This window comes from Perca fluviatilis, chromosome 19 (assembly GCF_010015445.1).
Source record: "Perca fluviatilis chromosome 19, GENO_Pfluv_1.0, whole genome shotgun sequence".
NCBI lineage: Eukaryota > Metazoa > Chordata > Actinopteri > Perciformes > Percidae > Perca > Perca fluviatilis.
Genome location: NC_053130.1, coordinates 19,662,671 through 19,687,965, shown reverse-complemented (window position 1 = coordinate 19,687,965; position 25,295 = coordinate 19,662,671). Strand labels below are relative to the sequence as shown.

Here is a 25,295-nt window from a genome sequence, read left to right as displayed (position 1 = left end):
AAAAAGATCACATTGTCATGCAATATATTTTGTAAAGGCTGTTTTCTCAGGATACATGATTGTAAAAATAAATATGAAGAAAACAACATGCTCAAGGAAAACATTTCAGAGAAAATAACTGGAGAGATTCATGTCATTCAGGGATGATTGTTGATTAAACCCAAGACCAGTTCTGTTATAAATAAACAATAATTGAATACTTGTGAATAGTTTTGAAAATAATTCCCTATTTTCAACCTGTCCCCGTCCTTTCCTAAAACCAACTCTGGTGTTTATTTGCACCTATGAGATGGAAGTGATCAGTGCTGCTGGGTACTCTGTGTATGCCAGTGATGTTCAGGCAGCCTTTGCCAGAAGTGTTCTCAGATCCATTTTCATAACAAGCCTGCTGCCAGCTCGAAACCAGCCAAGAGCCCAAAATCCCAAAGCCTGCTACGGGTGTTAATGCGTTTCTTAAAGTTTATGCCACTGATAAAACTCTCACATTCAGATTACAAAAAGGATTACACAAACAAAAAAAAATCCATTACTCATTGTACATATTTCTTGTTTTGCACAAATAATGGAGTCTAAGGTGCCTGAAGACTTTGCAGCTGTCTTCACATCTATTTGCCATTAGTTCACACATGGATCCACAGTGATTCTTGTCCATTAGGCAGTCGGGCTGCAGCCTCAGGCGCAATAAAAAACTGGCATCTGTTTTTTGTTGGTTTGCCAAGTTTATCTCCTTTGGCTACCATGTTTGCCACAGCACTCTTAATATAATACACATTAGTCTATTTAGTGAAAACTCGCTGTTTAATGCATCTGTTCCTGTGTAAAAAAAAAATAAACATTCATTCTGTTTGTGTTAACTTTTATGTGTTGCACACAGAGATGAGAGGAACGGTGATGGAACATGAAACATGATGGCAAAGACAAATGACTCACAGGTGAGGAGTTGATTGTGTATCAGCTGTTACTTTTCACTGTGAGAATAACATACATGCAATAAATATGTGTCTATGTATTTCCAATTGATTTGCTCTGCATTTAAAAAAAGTTGTCTGACTCTTACTGTTTTTATGAATATGCTTGAGAGCTCTGTTTAAGCATGTTTACTACCCAGTCCAGTGGAGCCAAAGAAATACAAGAGTTTTTACAACACAACAAAAACTTCCTTTTCTTCTTTTGGACCACCTAAATGTCTTAATAGCTGCCATTTGGTCATGTTTCACATCCCACTGTTAACTATAGATGGCCCGATACCATTTTTTGCTTCCAATACCGATTCTGATACCTGAACTTGTGTATCGGCCGATACCGAGTACCGATCCGATACCAGTGTGTTTTATTATGTTTTAACAACTGTATACTACTATCCCTGTATGTGGATAGTAGTATGTGATATTATTTCTATCTTTGTTGTCGGTCTGGCACAGGTTAAACTCTTTGTGAAACATGAACAAGCACAAACAATGACTGCCACAGAAGTTTCTTTTATTATGCAGTTTGTACTGCAGTTATAATGTAAAAAGAACATAAATAAACTACTTCAACGTAGATTTTCTTTAGGGCTTTATTACGTGGTATCGGATCGGTGTATAAACTCCAGTACTTCCCGATACCGATACCAGCGTTTTATGCAGTATCGGTATTGGAACATCTCTACTGTTAACAAAGCTTTTTCACACAGGTTAAACCTTAAACCGCTCTTGTGTCTATATAGTACTGTAGCTATGAAGCTACAGCCAGCAGCCGATAGTTTAGCTCAGCAGAAAGACTGGAAACAGGAGGAAACAGCTAGACTGGCTGTAGCGTTCTACTTAAACTCAAGTTAGATGAATAGGTCTAAATCTTACTTTCCTAGTGTTGTCACTGACTTAGTAATGATAAACTATATATATATATATATATATATATATATATATATATATATATATATATATATATATATATATATATATGTATGTGACAAAGTAGAGGTTATACTCGAGTTGACACCAACTCATTCTGCAGTCATGTAATGATACCATCTGCTTGTGGGTTCAGACTGGCTGAAAGAGGGACAAACATCCTAAGATATGCTGCAACACGCTGTACTCGCTAAGTGTGAACAAATAAATGATGGTTGCCAACTCTCAGCTTATGCCTTATTTTCTAGAATAATTGCACCTATTTGTTCTTAACAAGACAATAAAAGCTCATTTAAAAAGGTTGAGGTGAGAGTGAGGAGATCTATCTCCCTCCATCTCCATCTCAAGGACAAGCTGATTGTCTCTGGCTGAAAGCTGCATCTCCATACAGAACATCACTCCGGATGTCAGACGTGTGTTGACAGAATATAACTGGGGAATTCATAAAGAGACAGCCGGTGGTGGATCGAGGGGAATTTCTGTACTGCATTTGCTGCACACCCAGCCAAAATATCAGACTCGGGGCTAAAAAGCTCGCTGCGTATACAAACTACTGCACACCAAGGACACAGTGTCATTTGTCATACATCCTCAGAATCAATTCCGACAGATGACAACATGCCTGTCACATGAATAATTCAACCTGATCTCAGAATTCCGTGAAATGAGCACGGCCCCTTAACTCATAATCTGTGGCAGTTTCACGGAATTGCAAAACATTCCGTGATGGGCCCACGAAAGAATTCTGTGAAATGAACACGGATCACCGAAAATTCTGTGATGGGCCCATGGAAGAATTCCGTTAAATAAACACAGCCCCTTAAATTAAGGAAAAGGTCATGGGTGGGCTTATGGTTCCGTGCCACGCGACAACAACGGAATGGAAAAGAAGAAAGCAACTTTTTTTTTTTATTATTTATTTAAACAGGGACAATGTACAATATAAATTAACATTAGACAGGAGAGATGCATTATACCAGGTTGTAGCACTTGTGCTAGTTTCCACCTGTAGGTGGCTTTACATAGTACTCGCTACCGTAGTCGCTCCTAATGCTTCATCATCTTCTCATTGACTTTACACTGGCATTGTTTTCCGTGGTGGCCACACAGACTTTTCACACATTCCATGCCACCACCACGCAATGCGCTGTTAACAATTCGTGATCATTTCACGGAATTCTGTGCGACCAGGCTGGAATAATTCTACAGATTATTGTATAGCTCGACATTTTGAACCTACTTGCTTTCTTGCTAAAAGTTAGATGAGAAAATTGATACCATTCTAATATGATATCTGACCTTAAAATATGAAGCTCTTGCCAGGAGACAGTTAGCTTAGCTTATCATAGAGAATAGTCAAGAAATAGTCATAGCCATCCATAAAACTCCCAATTGTTGTTTTTACACTTTTTTTGTACAGATTGAACAAACAAGATGCTAGAAGCAGGTTTCTTGCAGGTGCATGTGTGTATTTAGGCCAGTGTTTGTGTATATATGTGTGTATATATCATGTGTCTCCCTATTAAATATATGCATTTATTTTGCTCCCACTCCTTTTGCCTTTGAATATAGTGTGTTTTTATTTTTGTGTTGCAGGTTGGTGAGTGTTACGAAAGACAACGAGACGAGCCACATTTCTGGTGGACAATATTTTTTTTAATTTGTGCTAAAGGACCTAAGTGTTAAATTTGTTTTACATGTAAAAATGTCTTCAGGTTAGCAAATTTTGAATTCAACCAAAATCCACACCCTTGCAGCAGAAAAAAAAACACTTGCTTCTGATGTTAGAAATGTGTCAGTTCTGTCCAATTTTATCATAACACTATTTTGTGTTATGGCCTAAAGTAAAAAAACAAACTTATAAGCAAATCTCAACATGAGTGGGCCTTATTTCAGCCGTGTTGTCATCTGGCGGCTGCTGTCATTACCAACCTGAGTGCACCCTGTGTCCGTTCCCAGCGCTCTAATAAATGGTTCACTTAGTGCTGCCAACATGAACATGTTAGTTCATTAAGCAAGTCGAGCCCACTGCTGGCGTTGTGGCCAACTGTCAAAGCTATTTCACGAGCCCAACCCATCAGTGCCGCCGGAATATACAGTACAGCAGCCAGACACAGCTCACACATCGTGTCATTTTCTGAGTGGCAGTCATAATGAATGGTGCCGTCTGCAGCTCTACATATGGTGCACAGTAATTAACACTTGAGATTGATAGAAGCAATACAAGCATCCCACTGTCCGAATAAATGTTCATGAATGTCTTTCTTTCTGAATATGTTTGGTTATATTTGATTTACAAAACAATAAATCGATAGCCTCATAGGCACATCTCAGCTTCTCGCAACATGTTCAACTTGAACAGCTTGCAGGGCCCACGAGTCACATTTGATGCAGAAGATCATCCATCGCTTATCTTTTTTTGGGTGGAAAGGGATTTCAAGAATCTGCTCAATTGTTTAGCAGACTCATTTCATCAAAACATCCACCCCTGATTCTGGCATTTGTTTAATTAATTTGCTCCATGACGTACACTCCACACAGCCTGTCAGACAGCACAGCATTTATCTTCCTCGATACCACTTGATCTAAATCTTGCAAACACAAAGACACCAAAGTGGGTCAGGATCTAGGCGAGTACCCAGACATGTTCAATGATGCAAAACAGTGCATGGTTATAACTCCAACACAAAGCATTTCCCTGTGCCAGGGACGGGTACCTGAGCAAACTCAGCTCTGTTTAGACAGCTGCTTGATGAGCCAGAATAGAAAACGAGGGCTTATAATCACCCGAGTCTAAAAGGGCCTCTTTACCGGCACAGCACTTGTGATGAAATGGTGTGCAGAGTCAGAGTCCTTGATGTGTTTTGATGATTTTCTTGTTGCGACAGCAGGCTGGGATCTAAGCCAGGTGACAGAGGGTGAGGCTGTATAGCTTGAGCTGCAGTTTTGAAAAGTTGTGTGCACTGTAGACAGACTACTATACGTACATGATCTTAGCTCCCTTTTGCACAAAAGCCGGCCCCCTCCAGCTCATTATAGCTATTTTTGGAGAGAGGATGAGTTTTGACATGTTGTGTTGCTTTGTGCCTGTGGATAAACTAAGCAGCAAGTGAACTGGGCTAACTATGTTTTCTACTGATGAAGTCACGTAGTACACAAAATGTCACAAATATACAGCTTGTTTGGTTTAGCCTGGTTTTTTTTTTTGTTTGTTTTTTAAACATGTCCATGTCCCTAATAAGAAAGACAATATTCCACCTGAAAAGACAAAATCGACATCCATTATCATAACTGCTTCGGCTCAAGGTGTGAGTTTGCATGAGTCTCTCTCAAGGAAAAGTAAACCTAATCTCCCTGAATAATGTCTTCAAACACTGGAGTCTGAGTCTCTTCCCATTGAGAGTGTTTTCATGCATAATGCAGATACAAGCTGCTAAATACATCTCCATATTCAGATTACAACTATCTATTTATGAATAAACATAATATTTCCTGGGCAATTGAGCTTCTGTAGACCACAAAAGGCAGAAGTAAACAGGATAAGGTGTTTATATGCCACAGTATCCATGCTAATGATGGTAGAAAATCCATAGCTTATTATTTTCCACCAAATCTAAAACAGGATCAGACACTAAATCCTGATCAGATTTAGTGTGATATTAGTGCTACATATAGTCTGTTATTTACCCTCATCCAATACCAAAGTCATTTATGTGATGCTGTCCCTAGTCTGTAAAATATTGACTATACATTATTTGGTAGCACTTTATAATAACCACCACTAATAAATGGTGAATTGATAGTTATTTAAACTTGGGTTGATAGTTATTTTTCTGTTAACAAACAAAGAAATTATAGATAGGCCTAATAATGTTTAATAATTATTTGAATGTTATATTTAGTAATGTTATATTTGTTAATACAACAGTTCATCATTGCACTTGTATTAAGTATTTGTTAATGATTACAATTTTTTTTATACCTTTAAGAAATCGTTTGTCGACAGTCAAACATTATTTGGACGGTTATCATAAAGTTGCAACTGATGATTATAATACAGTGTTAATAGTTAATAAATACTTTCTACTTTGTATTTATAAACATAAATAGCTATTATCAGTGCACAAATAATCATCTAGATAGAAAAAGATTTAATGGGGCCAAATCAACGTTACTAGATGTATTATAAATCATTAACTAACTATTATCCGCATTAGTTGCAACCATACTAGCCATCCAAATAATGTCTACGGTTTATAAAACAATCATTAGCCATTGACAAAGTACTGACTATCTATTTAAATGTAAGTAATTTATTATGGACAAAACATAAAAAAGCACTTATGCAGCGGACTTGTTTTGAAAATCTACGGTATGATTGTAGAGGAAGTGTCATTAATTTCTAAACTACACATAATAGAACACAAAAAGCTCTGGTCTAAAACTGTGAATGTATGGATACAATTGTGACATCTGTTCTTTAGTTTTATCTGCAGATTGTTTTTGAATTTGTCATTACTTTATTGACACAACTATGCCCCGCAGCAGTTCTTTACTGTTAGATGGACCCTCTCACATTCTGTATGCTTTTCTGTCTCCTTCACTACTGCTTGTTACAGCCTCAGTATACAACCAACTGAACTTCGTACATACGGTTTCACATTGTAAACTTCATTTGAGGTGAGGTATTCCAATCATGGAAATCCAAAAGTCCAATCAGCTTTACAAACTACATCTAAGATTGTTGTAAAAGATGACGGTACCTCTCGTCTGTCAGCTCTTTTCCGCTGTACATACTCCCATGTGTTACAGTGCCAGACGCTATGTCGGATAAATGCCTCTGACAGGCAAGACTGTGATGTAGCTGTCACGGACGTCCCCAATGAAACCTTTTTGTTTTGCCTAGATTGTATTTTTTTTTTTTCACAGCTAAGGAAATGATACACAGTTGTTGATTTCACTCTGGATGACAAACAGACCTACAGCAACTATAACCTCAGAGGGCAAAGTCATCTGTCTAGCCCACATCAAAACAACAGGCTATTGATTCATCCATTGATTGCAGTCATGTTTGAGTCTTTTGTCCCCGGGTACTTTAATGAAGAGCATATGACAAGAGTCTGCACTTTCTATACGGAACCCTTTACAGCAGAACAAGTGAAACTACTTGGACCTGTCTCATCTCTGCAGAGGACACTTTGCACGTGCTTTTCACATATAATAAAAAGGGCACTCTATGCTAACATAAGCCCTAACATGCAGCATGCAATTAGGACACTGGCACCGGTAGAATTCTATTTCATAGTATGCACAAGAAGCGCCCGCACAGTCTACTGAGCAATAAAGTCTGAGAGGGATTGATTCATGTTTTTTTTTTCGTTTTTGTTTTCAATAATAGTTATGATACAACACCACCATAAAACTCTGATTAGCCTACCACACAGCATTTCAAATACCAGCCAGGAGGCCGGGGTTTACACAATCATCGTTGCAGCTCTCATACAGCTGATCATAAAAGCAGAAGAATCATGAAAGTCATCCAAAGGCCAAATACACCACACACAGCCAGCCACACACAGAAACATACACACACACGGTCAAAATAATGTACTCATTTCTGTAGTGACAAAACTACGCCCCAGGGGCTTACAGCTGAACTTGTTTCAGATGCGTTTTCTGAGCTAAAAATTAACCAATGTCCACTGCTCTGTATAACTTTGGATTTGGCTATCCATTTATTCATAGTTCTGTATACACACGCTCACTGTAATGTTCCACTTACGAGTCAGAGATAAGAGTAACCGGTTTATTAAAGCACTCAACATAGTGCCGGGAAAATGTACAGATGCCCCCATAAGTAACATTAGCTAGTTAACTTTATTAGCCTTTGCTTGCTGACTAGAATGCTTTAGCTATGTTAAAAGACTTCATACAGTGTCGCAGTGATACAGTGGCAGTTTACAAATGATGAAATGTGTGCTGAGACCACCAAAAAATAAAAATAAAATGGGCTAAACAAGATAAACTGAAGTGTAAAATGAATTGAGTCTTAATTTACATAAGTGATTGGCAATAGGGAAAGGGAAACAAATTAAACGCTTCTTACTTTTTTTTAACCAATATTTTAAGTTAAAGGAAAAGTACAAAGCATTTCTTTTTACACTCCATTTAAATGATTTAATAAACAATATTATTTATTTATCTATTCAGCTATATTTCTGACTTGTCTAAACTTTGTCCATTTTTGGGCTCCACAGCAGCTACAATTCTTCTACAGCATCAGTACCAGCAACAACACTCCACCGCCACAGTTCAGACATTACTGATTCATCACTCCACTGCTGCTTTATTTCTTTGATAAAATGCCCGAAGGGTTGCTGCAGTAAGCTGTTGAAGTCGATTACGAGCTTACATTGACCTCACCTTATCAGTGTGGCAACCCGTGGGGCTGTATTAGCACTTTGTCTCAAGTGAAAGTAGTCCGCGTCATTTTCAGGATCGGATAAAAAGCAACTATGCAAGAACGGCGTACAGAGCCACTCTGACATCTTCTAATTAACATTTCTTAAAGTCCTTCCTTGTGTGAATGGGTAGAAAATGTTAATAGGCATTTAAAAGGAAATGTTTTAATGTAAATGCAAAACATTGATAGATTATTTTAAAATGTCAATTTTGCAGGTCTCTTGTTGCCTGATTTGACTGCGTTGTAAAAATGTTCATCTTCCGCATAAGGGCTGAGGCCAAAAAAGATTATGTTGCTCAAGGGCGCAACCCTATATGAAACACGATTTTAAAAAACAGAATGAGTCATCAGTCAGTGTGTACACCGTTTAAGCCCTGTGAGGTGTTGACATTATGCTGCGGGGTCCCACTGATGTAATTCTGAAAACAAAAATAAGTCTTTTTGCAGCTCGATCAGAAGTTGCTGGCTGAAATGTGCACACATGTGTGGCCTACCACAGCTAAGATATCATACTAGAGACAATTATGGAGCTTGGGAAAACTGCAGTTTTCTATAGTGAGTGCTGCTGGAGACCCTGTGAAGATGAAACATGCATGTCCGTATTGAAAAGCCCCAGCTCCTGAAGCTGCTGAAGCTATGAACCACAAGAAAGAGATTAACCAATGCAGCCGTGAGAGAGAGGTGAGCTCCCTGTTCTCCCCCGCTCTCCCTCTCACACACATCATTTCTAAAATGATTTCTTTTTTATTAAATGTTCCATGACAGGTGTGATTTAATGGAGCAAATAATTTGTGTCAACTCGAAGGGCCCAAAGAAAGGTTTGTTCTCACAATGATAAATCCAGGGCTTTTGAAAGAAGAAAAGCTACGAAAATGATGCATTCAAACAAAACATTGCCATTTAATTTGATGATATTCTTTTTGTCACTAGGCATGTTTAATGGTCATGCCTACAAGATTTGCATTAATTTGTTATTGCATTTGGCAGAATTTGCCTGATAATAGTTTTCAGAGACGACAATTGAAGCAGCTACACCATGGACTGTATAAAACTATAGCTACACACTCTGGCTCTGTACTAGTAATAGCAACTCATGAGCTCTAAACAAAAGATATCAGGGACATTATTCATCTATATGTTGGCTTCCAATTGGAATGGTGGGTGTGAGACCAAATGCACTTTCACAGCCTTTTATCTGGCTAGTACGTACCAAGATGTACCTCTTTAGGAAGGTGTCAACATTGAAAATAAAAAGGGGGAAAACACTTATTTTATATCCATCATTCTCAAGGGTGCAATCTGGTGGATCGCTGTGAGCTCCGGCTCATCAATTTATCAACGTCAAAGAGGAAATCTAAGGGATTGCTCTTAACTCTGGTTCCTAAACACTTCACTTTCGAATTCTTATCTCCTGTCTGTTCTGAGCTGACACACTGAACCATCAACAAGCTCCAGCGCTCTGTCTCCACTGACACTCCCTGCTGGGGAAAAAAGGACAGGCACTCAGCTGGTTGATTGTCAGGGCCATTATGTCCCCCCCAACATCCCACAGTCCCCGCTTCCACAATTCCCTCCATTAACAAGGGGCTTTGCTTTCCACTTCCCCTTTGATGTGTCACGCTGCTGCAGACTTGTTTTTAATATGTGTGACTGAATCCACTTAACTGGTAGTGAGAGGAAGTGAGAAGACTTTTTTCTCTGTGGAGTAGCCTTTAAACGCCAACGTTGCATTCACATTCTAGTCTGTTACTGAGTGTTACGTTAAACCACAATTAATTATAGATGAATCATCATCAGAGAGGAAGCCATAAATATAATCAACAAAGTTGCACACACGAGGGACAAATCTGAATAGACTGGCTCCTAACAGATATTCTGTGTTTTTGCTTAAAGGAAGTGTTAAACATTTTGGGAAATACGGTTATTTGCGTTATGGCTGAGAGTTAAGATGAGATGATCAATATCCCTCTCATATCTGTCAGTTAAATATGAAGAAACAGCCAGCAGCCGGTTAGCTTAGTTTAGCACAAAGACTGAAAACAGCGGGAACAGCTGGTGGTGGTTGGGGGGTTATGTGCTGGACTATTTCTTGGCTGGGCGCAGTCACTTCCTGGAGTCTGGCAGACACTGTAAGATAAAACTTGTAGATGTAAAGAGTACAAGCATATTGTACTCAAGTAAAAGTACTGTTACTTTAAAGACATTTTACAAAAGTAAAAGTACTTGTGTAAAAGTATACTTAGACAAAAGTTAAAAAAGTAGGTCAAAATGTACTGTGAGTAAACTGTGTTACAATTGTAAGGGGGGTATGATGATGTTAACCCTACCCTGTAAGAATGTAATCCTTAATTTGATTGCATTGTTGCAATTTTTGTATTGTTCACTAACTGCCAGCCGCGGTCCGGGTGGCCAGTGAAGGTGCACAACATGTATAATTTCCGGAGTGTCAGCTGAGGTGCAGCGTGTCGCCTCCCTGGAGCTCTGTCCTCCTGCGTCTGCAGACGGACTAGCAGCTTCTTCTCTGCTGCAGCTGCTGATTTTTACCTCCCTTATTGTGTTAAACTCACAGTTTATCATGACTTTCATGTGACTTTTGTTTCAACTCTGTAACGGATGTGACTCAAAATGTAGTGGAGCACAATACTTGAAATAAAAAGTGGTTAAAAACAAATGAGTTTTGGTATTTAAAGCTTTGGGCACAACTATTTTATATTAATGAACATCTGTTACATTCATGACATTGCAAAACGAGTTGATACATAGCTCATTAAACTTAGGGTCAAATTGACCCGTTTTCAATTTTTGTTTTATATCAGAAAATATGGGACGTAGAAATAAGCGCTGAAAATGTAAAGAAGAAAAATTTTAAACGTTGGAAAAAGCAAAAACAAACTGTGAAAAAAAGGCGTCAAAAGCATAGAAAAAAACTTTTTTTTTTTCCAAGGTTGACCGGAAGACCGCACAAGGGTTAAGCCATCTCCACAAAACTCTCTCTGTATTCCTCAGTATGGCTATGTTCGCAAAATGGTGTCGTCCGGAGACTTTCGTGCGCAGCAGCTCGAGTGATCAGTCCCTCCAGAAAAACGTGTTTATGCGATCGCATAATTCAATGCATAATCAGCCAAAGTCTGCATATTTATGTGGGGGCCGCATTTTTTCAAATACGCTGCACTTTCGCCGCAAATCACTTTTTTTTCTTTTTCATCAAACCGCAGTTTTTGCAAGTTCCCGCAATTTTTGCAAGTTCCCGCAATTTTTTTGCAAGTTCCCGCTATTTCATCGCATAAAATTGCATAAATATCCCGCATATTCCATCGCATTTTTTAAGAAAACGTGCCACATAATCAAGGATTTTTGCCTGCAACAATCACAAAAAAACTCTTCTGGAAGGACTGAGACTAATGCGTTTTAGTCACCGAGAAAGGGCAACGGCAGCGTTCAGCTTCGGAGATGAAGAGGACATAAAAATTACAAGATAATTACCTTCTCTGAAGAGTCCATCATGTTTTTTTTAATCCTCTGCGTCCTCCTTGATTTGACGGGATAAACGCTACTAGCAACTGTGTGGAGGAGGGGTGGGGGGTGGTGCGTGATCACCGAAGGCTTGCGTCATGTGGATGCGCCGACAGTGGTGTTGTCATTACTTCTAATAATAAAGGAATAATAAATAATTATTCTTCATGAGGACGACAGAAACTACGCACTTTAGCTTTAAATGCGATCAAACTCAAATTGTGATCATTTGCAACAGTGTCCAAAGATATTATATTTTTCAAGTCAAATGTGGTCAAGTCAAATGTGTGATCTTGTATGTTTGGTCTTCAAAGCTCAAATAACTTGAAGAATGTTCTGTAGAAAGAATGATTAAAACATAATTTCTCTTCTCAGTCAGGCAAACTTTATATGGGGATCAAATAAATGGTCACTACTAAGCAGTTTGATCCACAACGATGTGAAGAAGGCTAAAAAAACAACTCTGTGGCGCAGTAATAAAACCTGTTTACCAAAGCAAAGCAGGAGCAGGGATGTTTTTAGCACATAATTCTCCTCTACAGGTTTCGTCCACCATAAAGTGTAACATGAAGCGACAGCATGGCTGCAGCTGAGAAAGAGTGAAGTCTTTGTGAGCAAAGTTAAGCACAGGAGCAACGGCTCACACATCTGTCAGGTTAATGAGACAACGCCTGGGGGAATAATCAGGAGTTTACATACAGCTGCAGGACGTTTGCCTCCATTTTCACAGTCGACAGGGTGGTCACATCTCCTGGATCATTTTGTGTTTGGAAAGAGGACTTGATGATAAATGTATTGTCTGACAAAACATTAATTTAACCCTTGTGTTGTCCTTCCGGGTCAAAATTGAAAATGGAACACTTTTTTTTGACATCTTTGACGTTTTTGTCACTTATTTTGCTGTTTTTTTTTTTTTCTCAACATTTTTGTAGCATTGTTCTGTGCTTCACCCCCCCCCACTACCACCAGTGTACACTTACCACTATTTTTTGAATTTCTGGTCACAAAACCTTATATAGCCTATGAAACTAGATCTAACTTTTGAGTTAAAAAAGCAGAAAGTATGAATTATTGTGACTAATATTTAAGATCAGAGGATGTTGATGGATAATCACAGACGGTCAAAGTTTAGTCAGAATAATGCTATAAAATTGAATAAAACACCCATAAGTCAGTGAACTGATCCGTAAATTGACGTTTCATGGAACCATCCGTTTAGTTGAAAGAAATCCAAATTTCTGCTACAGAAACTTTAAAAACGGGTCAAATTTGACCCCAAGACATGAGGGTTAATGTTCGGCATCATAACAACTGCCAGGTTTCACATGAATCCGACAAAATGGTGATGGGAGTGCAATCGATGCTTCAATCTGCTGTTACGGTCAATACCAAGCAACATCATCAAGAGACAGTAATATACACTCGTAGATCTCCAGATTTAGACCAATGGAACAATGCCAACAGGTAGGAAGGACACAGGCTAAGACGGTTTCTCTGAATTGTAGTGACTGACTTTCCTGCTAAATTCACTTTTTTATATTTTAAGCCAAAGGCAGCATCACTGTTGCCTAACTGCAAGAACAAAACAAAAATTCCCAGCCAGTTTGCATGTTCACCTTCCGTTTGTATTGGTTTTCCTTCCACATAAAAAAAAAAAAAAAAAAAAAAAAAAAAAAAAAAAAATTTTTTTTAAAAAAAAAAAAAAAAAAAATTAAAAAAAATTTGGGTTTTTTTTTTTTTTTTTTTTTTTTTTAAACAAAAAAATGATGCATTAAGTCAACAATTATAGTAATATAAGTCAGATTAAAGAAAGTAAGAGTTCAGCACCAAATTCAGTACCGTGAATAGTGTTCACTTTCCTAATGCATCTACATGCTTTTAAGTAATGGATTTCAGAGGTTTGTGACACAATAAAATGCCATGTTGCTGTAGTTGACTACCATTATAAAGAGGAAATTAAATATAAATGGTGGAAACAAAGAAGTGCTTAGAAATATGAAATGTACTTTAAATATAATTTCCCTTATCAATCTTGACCTTTGCAAAGTAATATCCCTGGACACTTTATTTAATACATTTCTGTCACAATTTCTAGTGAGTCATTGGAGTGCTCAGGGGAAATTGAAATTGTTAAAAGTGAAAAATACATTTCCGATTGTTCGTGTGACAAGGCCACGTTTTTGTTATTTTACATCATTTTCCAAATACAATCTTCAGGCTGTTGTTAGCAGATAAGAACAATGTTTTCCACTGTCAAATAGTTGCCCTGCTTTCTTTGCAAGCAAAGTAAACATAGTGTGTTTAATACATCCCAATGGGACTTTGGCTTGTAGAGGGGAATATAATCATGCATGACATTTCGGTGAATCTGGAAAATGAAGAAACAAAGTGTCACCCCCTTGCCATTACCTTTAAATACTACTTTGACAGTGGTGCTCAAAGCCTAAATCAAACAAAATAATTAGAACCTTAAAGTGCCCAGATTATGAAAGAAATCACCTTTTCTGGGATTTGGGGTGTTATTTTGTTCTCTGGTGCTTCCACACATACAAATATCAAATGCCTATACTGCCAATTCACATCTTAACTTTGATGCCTGTGATCACATCAACGTTTACACCTAAAATTAGCTTTTGCTTCAGGAGATGAGATATTGCCATATACATAATTTGATGTACTTCCTCCACAAAAACTAAGCAACGTACTCCAAACTCCAGTTTAACTCTAGAGGTTGTTACTAATTTAACTTCCATCGGGCTTTGCTGCAGAGCTGCTCAAACTTTTGATTACCTTGAAAAAAAATAGTTTTCCTCCCAAGAGTGGCAGTGATTCCAGTGCAGTGAGGATAAAGTTTGTGACTGCAGTACAGCTAATTTGACAAGACCCAAAATAATCTGCTCTTCCTCCCACTGAAAAGCTAATACTCCATTATGACTGCACAACCTTTATGAGATCTGAAATGAGGAAGGAGACAGTTATCACATAAATTGTGCTCATTTTTATAAAGCTTGAGGGCGAGATGTACAAGTATGCGTTATGGGATGTTATCGAATCCTTTAAGAATAAGGAAAAAACAAAATGTACCAAATCCCGCAAATTAACCAGAGCTGCTTCTGGTGGGGCATACTGAAAAACGAATCAAACTGCTGCACACGTTGTCCCCTGGGTGAAATTATATTAGAAAGAGGACAAAGAAAAACATCATGCTGGGACTAGAAATGTACAATGGAGTCAGTGTTGAGTATTCAATACTGACGGATAACCTTTTGATTTGTTTCGGTGAATTTTCACATCTCAAGGCAATCAGGTGATCATTGTATTCTGTAACACTCTATTTTTTATATTTATAATTGTTTTATATTGGAATTGATATTACCCATTTTTGGATGCAATGCAAATGAACTTGATGTTATGCTTGCAGCATTTACTAGCTCCAGATTGCAACACATTTACAAAGCTTCACTCCAGCTACACAGCACATCCCTGGATACAGACTCACCCTGTATGTCAGCTTCCATATGAAGCTCATGGAAAAAATTTGGAGTTTGGTCTTGGAATAAATTTCTTGCCCTTTCCTATAATGCAGCATCCCCAGAACACCTATCTCGCCCATGTAATGAGCACGGGAAGAAAGCATGATGAAAGCAAGCAAGTTCATGACTAATGATTGTAAATCCATTCGGAGGAGATAAACACCGTCATAGTCAACTGCCTGCCCATAGTCTAAGAAAGTGCCAGCTTTGTCAAACGTAGTCATGCACAATTATATATTAAACATCAAGGGTGTCTTGCTGACAGCCGCCCGGCTGCGCACTGTTATCCAGTTGCCTTATTATACTGGATAAATCCTCTCTGTGTCGAGCACCATGCTTGGATTTTAAGACCTAATTTAATTCCAGCTACGTGCAGCTCTGGTGCAGGCCGCGTTTCTGCTCTGACGTTACAAGCATGAGACGGTGATGAACTGTGGTGTGAGTGTCAAAAAGTCTTCAAACAGAAAAGCCTGCAGAGCAAATGAAAAGTCAGATGATTTTTTTTAACTTTTGACACCCTTGGGGAGATAAAATTTGATTTAAAATTCACAATCATTAAATTACAGAAAGGGCGTTTCATTCATACATTCAATATTTCCCTTGGCCTCCTGGAAAACACATTTGTATTCATGTAATTCAGGGCTGTCTGTTCAGTGCCTCCAATTGGATCTAAAGTTAGTAATCTTATAGAAAGAGTAGAGATAAGAGCGCACAACTGGACAGTACTGTGATCAGAGGAGCAGCCTGTGATGCCACACCAGTGAAAAGGTCCCCGACTCTCAGATAGCAACCATCTTTCACAAATTATTGCAGAAAGAAGTTTGAGAAAAGAGGAAATATCTCCTGACCACGTATGCTTTTTTTAATAAATTGCATTGTGCACTATGAGGCAATATTCCAAGGCAGCATAATACAACTGTGAAAATTGTTTATTTTCATCCATCCCCCTGCCACCATTCATCCACACTCCTGCCAGCAAATACAATGACATTGTTTCTGAGACAGCTGGGAAATGTTCTAGTCATCACCCCCACAACCACGTCCCTGCCAAAACACTGGTCTGAACTCAGAAAAGCCAGTTTCAGTGCCCAGAGTGAAAACAAGGAAAGAATAACTAAGACTACTCTGACACTTGACCTAAACAGCTAAATTAATGACAGCGTGTCACTAACATAAAGAATTTTAAGGTAGAAAACTCTGCTTTGGTCTGATGTTGAAGTTTGAATAATGTCCAATGTCAAGGATAACTAAAAGTCTGCTATGTTGAGAACAGACTAATAAGTTGTGGAGAAATTACGGATATGCAACTTTAATTCTTAACGTCATGTACAGGGACTTTTAAAATACTCGATTCAAGTTAGAATATATACCACCCCCAACCTCCGTGTATATATAGATAAAAAAGAAAGAAAAAAAGAATCAGGCATCTTGAAAGAAAGAGTCTAGTTCCTCCGTCATCTCGGACAGTTCCTGGGGTGCGTTTGCTGCTGCCTCTGGAGCTGCGCTGGGTCCTTTGGTGGCAGAGTTTTCTTGCGACCTCTGTGGGATGTCCATCTCTCGCTTCAGGTCCTTGCCTCCGCCCAAAACTTTCTGGCTCTCTATAAAGTACTGGTTGGGGTGATTGAGCGAGAAACTGGCATCCTCGATCTGCCCAACAAAATAGAGAAAACACAGGAGAGGAAGAGAAAATAAGAACAGCAGTGGTAGCTTTCACAGAGGTGGCAGGTTGGTAGCATACGGATTGATTGATTCAATGTTATGCCACCTTTTATGAGATGGCCATGAAACAGCTGCTTCATTGGGGAGGATGTGGAATGGTTTGCTAATTTACTAACAACTCACTAATTTATTAACAATTATGAGGACAGCGGGCTTTCATGGCTAAATTAGCGAGCTAATTCAGTGAAAAGATGAAATGCCCTTTCAGGAAATTAAATGTCAAAAATCACTCATGAGGAGTTAAAACCTATGGATCAATTAACAGATGAAGTTCGAGCTCTTTCTCAAATGCTCCTCCTGAGACCTTTTCCATCATTTTTAAGCATTCACGTAATTGTGATTGAGGTTTCCAAAACTGTTTATATTACAATGATAGATTTGTACACAACAGTCTCAGCGTCTTCCATGTGCCATATCAACGTCGGTAAGGAGACATTTCACTTTGCTGTTGAACAACTAGCGCGAAGAAAAGAATTTTCCAAGAAATGTTGATGTAATAATTACTATGTGGGTGTTTTACAGCTTAACATTTTTTTATTTTAATGTATCTGCATGGGGCTGAAAGGGTTATTGATCAATACACACAATACATAACAATACACGTCACGCTTTTGTCACCTAGTAGCCCCATAAGAATGTTAATTTGATGTGCATAAATTGTCCTGTGAAGCAAATTCATTCAAAGTCAATAACAAGCAAGCCATGTAGCCCAGGATTAAAACTGTGTATTTCCCACAGTAGGGTTAAAAGGAAAAGTTCGACATTTTGGGAAAAAGCTTATTCGCTTTCTTGTTGAAAGTTGGTATGTACGTTAAGCTGGAGCCAGGAGTGGAATAGCTTAATTTAGCTCCTTAACTTCCTTTAAAACCACAACTTATCATTTTTACATTTGGCTTTGTGTACGAATAATAAATAATAATAAATTGAATTTATATAGCGCTTTTCATGGACTCAAAGTCGCTTATGAAAGGAATGAGACACAATGTGTTATTTAGTGACCTTCAGAGGTACTGGCAATAAAGGTGTTTTTTTTTTTAACCATTTTTAGTCTTCATGCTATGCTAATCTAATTGTCATCTAGCTTCATACTTAGTGTACAGACATATGGTTGAATGGATTCTTCTCATCCAACTCTCAGCAAGAAAGCAAATAAGTGTATTTCAGTACACTTATTACAGTAAGCATGTAATGCCATGTAAAAAGCAGACCTGTGTCAACTACTAAACTGTCAAACTCAGCTGAATGTCATGTATTTAAAGTCATAAAAAAAAAATGACTTTTCTTTTTCAATCTCTGCTTTTCTCTAAAACCAGGACCTTGAGTGTGACTGAAAGGGATGATGACTCAAGCATCCAAACTAAAACAGATTAAATGAAATAAGTATCCACAGGGGACAAAATAGATTAAAATGCTATAATAAAGTAAATAAGTAAATAGAAATTAAGTTGCTATGACAGCCAGCTAATGATGGAGGGGATGACAGTTCTGGGTTTCTCCTGAGCCTTCGTGCATGAGATGCAAGGACCAAACCCCTGCCCCTGACATGGGCAATTACACCCCGCTTCAAATTAAATCTGCACTTACATTGTGTGTCAGCTCAAAGTACTTCTGGCACGCCAGCTGATAGTGCATCCCTTTAACCAGCTCCAGGATCTGCAACAAAAAAGGTTAGAGGATAGAAAAAGAGAAGATGGCAGGTAAGGTTCAAATGGGACTCTTTTTTTACACTGTTAAACCGTAGATACCGACACAGTACACTGACAGAAGATATTGTCAAGATTTTATGTTGTTGCAGCCCCATATTCAAAATTGTTTTAATTGGCTTTCAGTCAACTACCTACACAAACATTCCTCATGAATCATAATGACAGCAGTGAATACATCCTTAAGGAGATATTTGCACATGCAATGAAAACAGAACACAGGCTTATTTGGGCTAATTTTAATATTCATGCCCTGAGTCAACTCTTTGTAGAATAACCGTTGGCAATGATAACACCTTCTGGTAGGCTGTATCTCAATTCTGGGATTTTCTATTTCTTTTTTACTTTCTGTTTTCTAAAGCTCTGCAAAGTTGAAAAGAGAAGATGTAAGCAGATATTTTGAACCCCAGTCTTTGGCTGGGTCACATAAGAGCTTTCACATTCTTGTGCTAAAAGCACTGCAGTGTTAGCGTGACTCAGGGTGACTGACCTGCTAAAAAAAGAAATCCAAGGTCTTCAGCTCTCACTAATGGCGTTTTTTCCATTACATGGTACCTGCTTGACTCGCCTCGACTCTACACACCTTTTTTGGTTTTCCTTTATGAAAAAAAGTACCTGGTACTAGCTAACACGGACTTTTTTTTTTTTAGTATCACCTCCGTCGAGGTTCCAAGCGAGCTGAGGCGATACCAAAAGGTGACGTGAAAACCTGCAGACTACCGATTGGTCGGAGAGAATCGTCACTAATCACTGCGTCATCATTGCTAGCGACAGACGGGGGTGTCCTGAACAAACCTGCCGTTTTTAAATAGTTTAGCCAGCTGTGGTTTTTTTCTGCCTCCAGCTTCTTTTGAAACTAAATGTGTCTTCTGGCTGTGGCAACAGCCACATGCCGAGAGTCAAAAACAACACACCTTTGACGTTCTGTGTGCGTGACGCGTTAGTTCACTGCAGTTTCCTGCAGCAGCGCGATGACGACCAACCGCACTCGCCTCACGCATTGAGGCGGTACTAAATCTGCAATGGAAAAAGGAGGACGGGGCTACGCGGGCAATTCGAGCCGAGCAGCGTAGAGCTGGTAGAGTCGGTAAGCGCCACAAGAGAGACCTCTCTGAGGACTCTGCCTGTATTTGGCTCCTTCATTATTCCCCTCTATTCCCAAAAGCAGCCTCCAGCGTGATACTGCCACAAGCATGCTCAACGCCAGGGCAGGCATTAGATCAGTGAGGAGCTGTTTCTTAGTTTCTGCCAGATAATGCAGTTTTAATTATTTTGGTTTAATGGAATTAGGGCTGGACCCAAATATTCGACTATTCTTTCATTGGGTATTTGATTTCGAAGATTGACACGCATTCCGTAGAGACGTTCATAGATTAATCCTAATCACTTTGGTGATCCTGACTTTTCACCTAGCAACTTTGACGGCAGCAGGTCAACGCTTCACTTATCCTGGGATATATAATGTCCTGTATATTCCTGCGTTTTCGCTATATGTAGATACTGTAAATGAAACGTTAGTAAGACTCGACTTCTCAGACCAACTGCTGGCCGGGTGAGTGGTACCATTTGCCAGCTGTCTGAATGAATGTTTTATTCTACACAGATTTTACAACCCACTGAGGAAATCAAATTTATATTTGCAGAGTTCCACGAGATCAGGCGAGAAATGTCCCCAGTTAGAGGCAGATAACGATTGCTAGAGGGCTGTTTGAGAGGCCTACTGTAGACAGGACGGCACCCACCTGACTGATCCCACTGGGAGACACCTTGTAGAACTGAAGCTTCTGCTTCAACAGTTCTGGCTCACTGTGACGGAAAGGACATCCTGCAAACACAAAATGTTTTTTTAATGGATATAAAAATTAACAATTAACATAGCGTACATGTTTCGCTGATGGGAGGAGACTGAAATACTCAGCATGTGAAAACTATATATGCAGAGATTTTGGTAGTAGCTCTGGGCCTCATTCACCAACCGTTCTTACGAAGAACTGTGTTCTTAAACCCCACTTACGCACTTTTAAGTAGAATCTGACATTCACTAATGTTTTCTTATCTTGGATTTGTTCTTAGCTAAAAACAAAATCTACCAACACTCAAACGCACATTTGAGTGATGACAATTTGCTCCAAATAACTGGTTACTGCATTTTATTTAATTCTACAGTCGTTTAGAATGATAGTATTTTATTGTAATGTATTTGATCATTTGTTTGAAAATAAAAAATCATAGTATGCAAAGAAACAAACACTGCAATTTGCATTAGCAATTAAACGGATTAAATCCTGAGTTATTTGGTGATTGAGCGCGCTATTTATAGGGCCAAAATGCAGTGGTGGAATGTAATGAAGTTCAAATATTCGTTACTGTACTTAAGTACATTTTTCACGTATCTGTACTTTACTTAAGTAGAATCAATAGTGCATACTTTTGACTTTTACTTTGTTACATTTTGCAGCAATTATCTATATCTATATTATATTTCTACTCCACTACATTTATAAAACGTTCAGTTACATTTTTTGATCAGTTTTTCCTGCCAAACCGTCACCGTTTGTCTCACCAGTGACGTTTGGTTGCCATAGATATGGGGCACCGCAGATCCTTCATCGGCTTCCAAGCCGGCTCCGGTGCTCCAGAGCCCGGGCTAATACAGCCTCCGGTAAAAGTGAAAATGTTTGTTTTTTATTATTCCCCTTTTTTTTTTTTTTAAATCATAGTTGCTATCTATTTCTCTCCACAGCATCGTTTACTCCTCCGCCAGGCTGCGTAAGACGTGTTCATATCTTATTTATTTGGCTGGACCTCTTCACATCGCCTCCCCATTCCCGCTGCTTCACACACTTTATTTGTTTACGCTTCCATGGTTATAGAAAATAAAACCGTCTTAAAATAAATCCATGAATAAAACCAACCGCATTCCGATTCCAACAACATTTTTCCGTTTTATGCTGGTTAGGATAGGAACTTTTTTCAAAAGCCACGCCTTGTTTGTGGTAGTGGACATATTACCCATTTAAAATGGTAATATGCAAATAAGATTAAGAGAATAACTTGTTATGAAAGTACTTTTACTTTTAACATTTAAAGTACATTTAAAATCAGGTACTTTTTACTTAAGTAGGGTTGTCATTGTGGTACTTCTACTTTTACTAAAGTAAATAGGTCTCTGGTTATTTGTACTTTTACTTAAGTACTGAGATTCAGTACAACACTGCAATGTACAAGTCATCTGCGACTCCGACAACCATCTCAGCGCTTCCCAGGAAGTGCACAGGAAGTGTCATGTCCTTATATGGGAATTTGCGGGGCGTTTTCTTATGCTAATTAGGAACAACTGGCACGCGCTTTCAATTACGAAGACGTGGGATTCATCAATCCTAAGAACACCGGTGCGAACAATTCTGCTGTTTAAGAACACGTCATGAATCCAACGTAGACTTTTCTTAAGGACTTTCTTAAGAACATATTTAAGAGAAAATTTAGGAAGATATTGGTGAATGAGGCCCAATGTCCACAGTCAGTTGTGTCACTATTTCCAAGCAAAGTACATTAACTAAAAAGCCTGATAATGGCAGTTGAGTGGCTCGTCTCATGGGTAATGGCTTCTTCCAACAGCCATCAACTCACCATGATGGTCGCCTTGGCTGGGTGGGTTTGATAAAATCACCTTCATGCAACTGTAGGGGGTGTAGTCCGTTCGCTTGCCTTCTTTGCCAAACATGTGGCGGACGCTGTAGGCATATGCTTTGTCAAACTATAGAAAGAAAGAAAGAAAGAAAGAAAGAAAGAAAGAAAGAAAGAAAGAAAGAAAGAAAGAAAGAAAGAAAGAAAGAAAGAAAGAAAGAAAGAAAGAAAGAAAGAAAGAAAAGGCATTAGTGAGGATGAGAGTGTAAGAGGGACAAGGTTGGGGTGAAAAGAGACATTGCATACATCATGTCAGTTTTGACAGGAGGTTTTCCTCAATGAAATATAGAGCTATTAGAGAGAACCTGCTGTAGAGGTGTTGTCACACTCGAGATAGCCGAATTATGGATTTCGTTGAATGGCCATCTTTACTTCTCATTGCTTTTGCCCTTTGTCTTGCAGAGTACTTTGATAAAATATGTAAAACATTTTTAAATAAAAGAATACGTGTAGTAACTCCCAATACAATGCACCGCTATTCCGTACAATGCGTCCACTATTCCTACCTAAACAAAACCTTGTTTAAATGTATATGGACATTATAGCTATAGAAATATATGTATAATGTATATAAATTACAAAAAAGCAGTGAAAAGTTACAGCTCCTAGTCACATTTCAGATGCCCTTAAGTTGTTATCACTTTCACCAAAGAGATATTTCCAATCTAAACATCTCTGGTGATCAATTTAATGAACTGTCTGAGGCCTCAAGAGATACAACAACCCATTATTTCTCAACATAAGCAAAGACTAGAGAAAGGTCCAAAAAATAGAAACAGATTTCAGAACTTCAGTTGTCTTTCCTTTCCCACGTCACGACTCAGATTTATTTTGTGACCCATCAGAGAGGGGGCGGACCCTTTGGTTGGGAACCACCAGACTTGAATTCAATTAAACTATGTGAACTACGGATTTAATAGCTGGAAAAATCTTTATATGATCTCTAAAAAAAGCAACACATCAATGCCAAGGTCACAAGTGACTGAATCAATAAACTATACAGTGCCAGAAGTCTGCAAATTGTCACACCATCTTCTGTCCAGCTTGTTCCAAACCAAAATACCCTTCATACTTATTTTTTTTTTCTTTTTTTGATCGGGGTCATTCTACACAATCTTCACAGTGAACTCCTTTTATATGTACAGAGTTCATGTGACACCATTAAAAATGATTTACTGGAACCCTGCCTCTAAAAACCGTAAACAGTAAAAATGCATACAGTGTGCTTCGACAGTGGCAGAACACAATCATGACTGCTTCCATCATAACACATTAATGTTGCAATAAAACCCTTGAGCTTGCTAATGTGACAAGCTGCAGCAGCAATTCACAAATCCATAAAATCTTCAAGTAGAATAAATCAAATATTAATTATGTAGAGCTTCGAAGGATTCAGGAGGCTGTTTCCTGATTTAAGACCCCCCTACTCTATTAAAAAACGGATCTTGGAACTCCACTGGCACTAAAGTGTGTTTAATATGTATTATGTGAAATAATTAGGACATAAAAAGATCCTAGGTGGTCTAAAAGAAGTGATGCTAAGACTTAGAAATGATAGAATATTAAACTTTCACTTCTTCTAGGTGAAATGGTGATTAAAGATATAACTTCACAAGACCAAAAGATTATAAGTCAACTCTTTCTTAAATGCTGGGATTAACCACAAACAGCAGATCTGATTGAGCATTTTTCGACTTGCCATTTTCTAAAAACATTTGATTTGTCCTCAAAAACAGTATTCAGATCCCCCTTGGCATCAGATAGCTGTACAAAGCAGCTTGCAGTCCTATTTGTTACACATAAAACACAACTCCTCTAAATATAATACATTTCCAGTCTTCCTTTTAATCACCAACTGTGTTCCCACACTTCAGCCCACACTTCAGATCCTCCTGCATATACTCTTAACACGGCTGACCTCCAAACGGAGGGAATTCAGAAGTCTAAACACAAGCACAAAAGCTGCATTAAAGGAGCAGAGCCACAGCTCTTCTAGTTCACATTTTGGCTCTTGGGGCTACATCACTGGAACATCCCCCCACACTCACTAAAACCTGCGGCGATGGAGACAGAGAAATAGGACACAATCAAAGGGATTACGTACGTGTGTGCGTGCATGTGTGTGTAAACTTGGCATGGCTTCTTAGGCTCAGTCCATAGTGACTGATGTGCCTGCAGCTCCAATTCCTTGTATATGTAATACCATTAAAATACTTCCCATTTCAATCTGTACTGCAGGCTTTTCAGAACCTAAAAACAATAAAAAAAAGGTACGGGACTATAAAACACTTCCAAGTGTGCACAAGGTAAGAAGCAAAGCTGTTGATAGGCTTTTGAAAAGGTAATTTACACATAATGCACAAGCTGAATTTTAAACTAAGAGCCAATGGAGACAAATTAGAACTGCAAAGTCTCTAAAACAGTGTGACAAGCCTGCTGCAAACCCTAAAAGCTGCACATTGCATCTCAAAGAGTAAAAGATCTTAATGCCATTGAAAACTTTTTTTGTTAAGATTCTAATAATTTAGTTTTTTGTTTTATAAGTTGTACCTGTTGTCACATAATTACAGAAAGACAGCAAAAACATGAGTGCTCTCTGTCTGTCCTGAAATTTCTGTTACTAGTCAGCCTACACATTCAGCGATATCGATATAGTATCTGTGATCAGCTATGTATCCGCCTGGTCTTAGTGTGCATTTCTCACTGAAAGCAAATGCCACTGCAACTTGTATATTCGGCATCAGCACTGCAATTTTTTAGACTTTTTATTTTCAAATCATTT

The 25,295-nt window shown here is 38.5% G+C and overlaps 2 protein-coding genes across 7 annotated transcripts in view; one reads left to right on the top strand and one right to left on the bottom strand.

Moving 5' to 3' along the window:
* The window catches only part of khdrbs2 (KH domain containing, RNA binding, signal transduction associated 2), an 85,465-nt gene extending 80,456 nt beyond the window's left edge, over positions 1 to 5,009 (top strand). For both annotated transcript variants that reach the window (XR_005637186.1, XR_005637187.1), the window contains exons 12-13: positions 875 to 932; positions 3,492 to 5,009. The gene's annotated coding sequence lies outside the window, so the exon portion shown is untranslated. The remainder of the gene's footprint in view (positions 1 to 874; positions 933 to 3,491) is intronic.
* An 11,239-nt stretch (positions 5,010 to 16,248) lies between these two features.
* Positions 16,249 to 25,295, bottom strand: part of prim2 (DNA primase subunit 2) — a 25,037-nt gene continuing 15,990 nt past the window's right edge. For 4 of the 5 annotated variants that reach the window (XM_039784884.1, XM_039784879.1, XM_039784883.1 and 1 more), the window contains exons 11-14: positions 22,457 to 22,583; positions 20,569 to 20,651; positions 18,708 to 18,776; positions 16,249 to 17,051 (exon numbers count right to left, since the gene is read on the bottom strand). In XM_039784884.1, coding sequence (XP_039640818.1) covers positions 16,824 to 17,051; positions 18,708 to 18,776; positions 20,569 to 20,651; positions 22,457 to 22,583 — 507 coding nt within the window. In that variant the 3' untranslated portion in view covers positions 16,249 to 16,823. The remainder of the gene's footprint in view (positions 17,052 to 18,707; positions 18,777 to 20,568; positions 20,652 to 22,456; positions 22,584 to 25,295) is intronic. The other variant, XM_039784882.1, reaches the window with a different exon arrangement.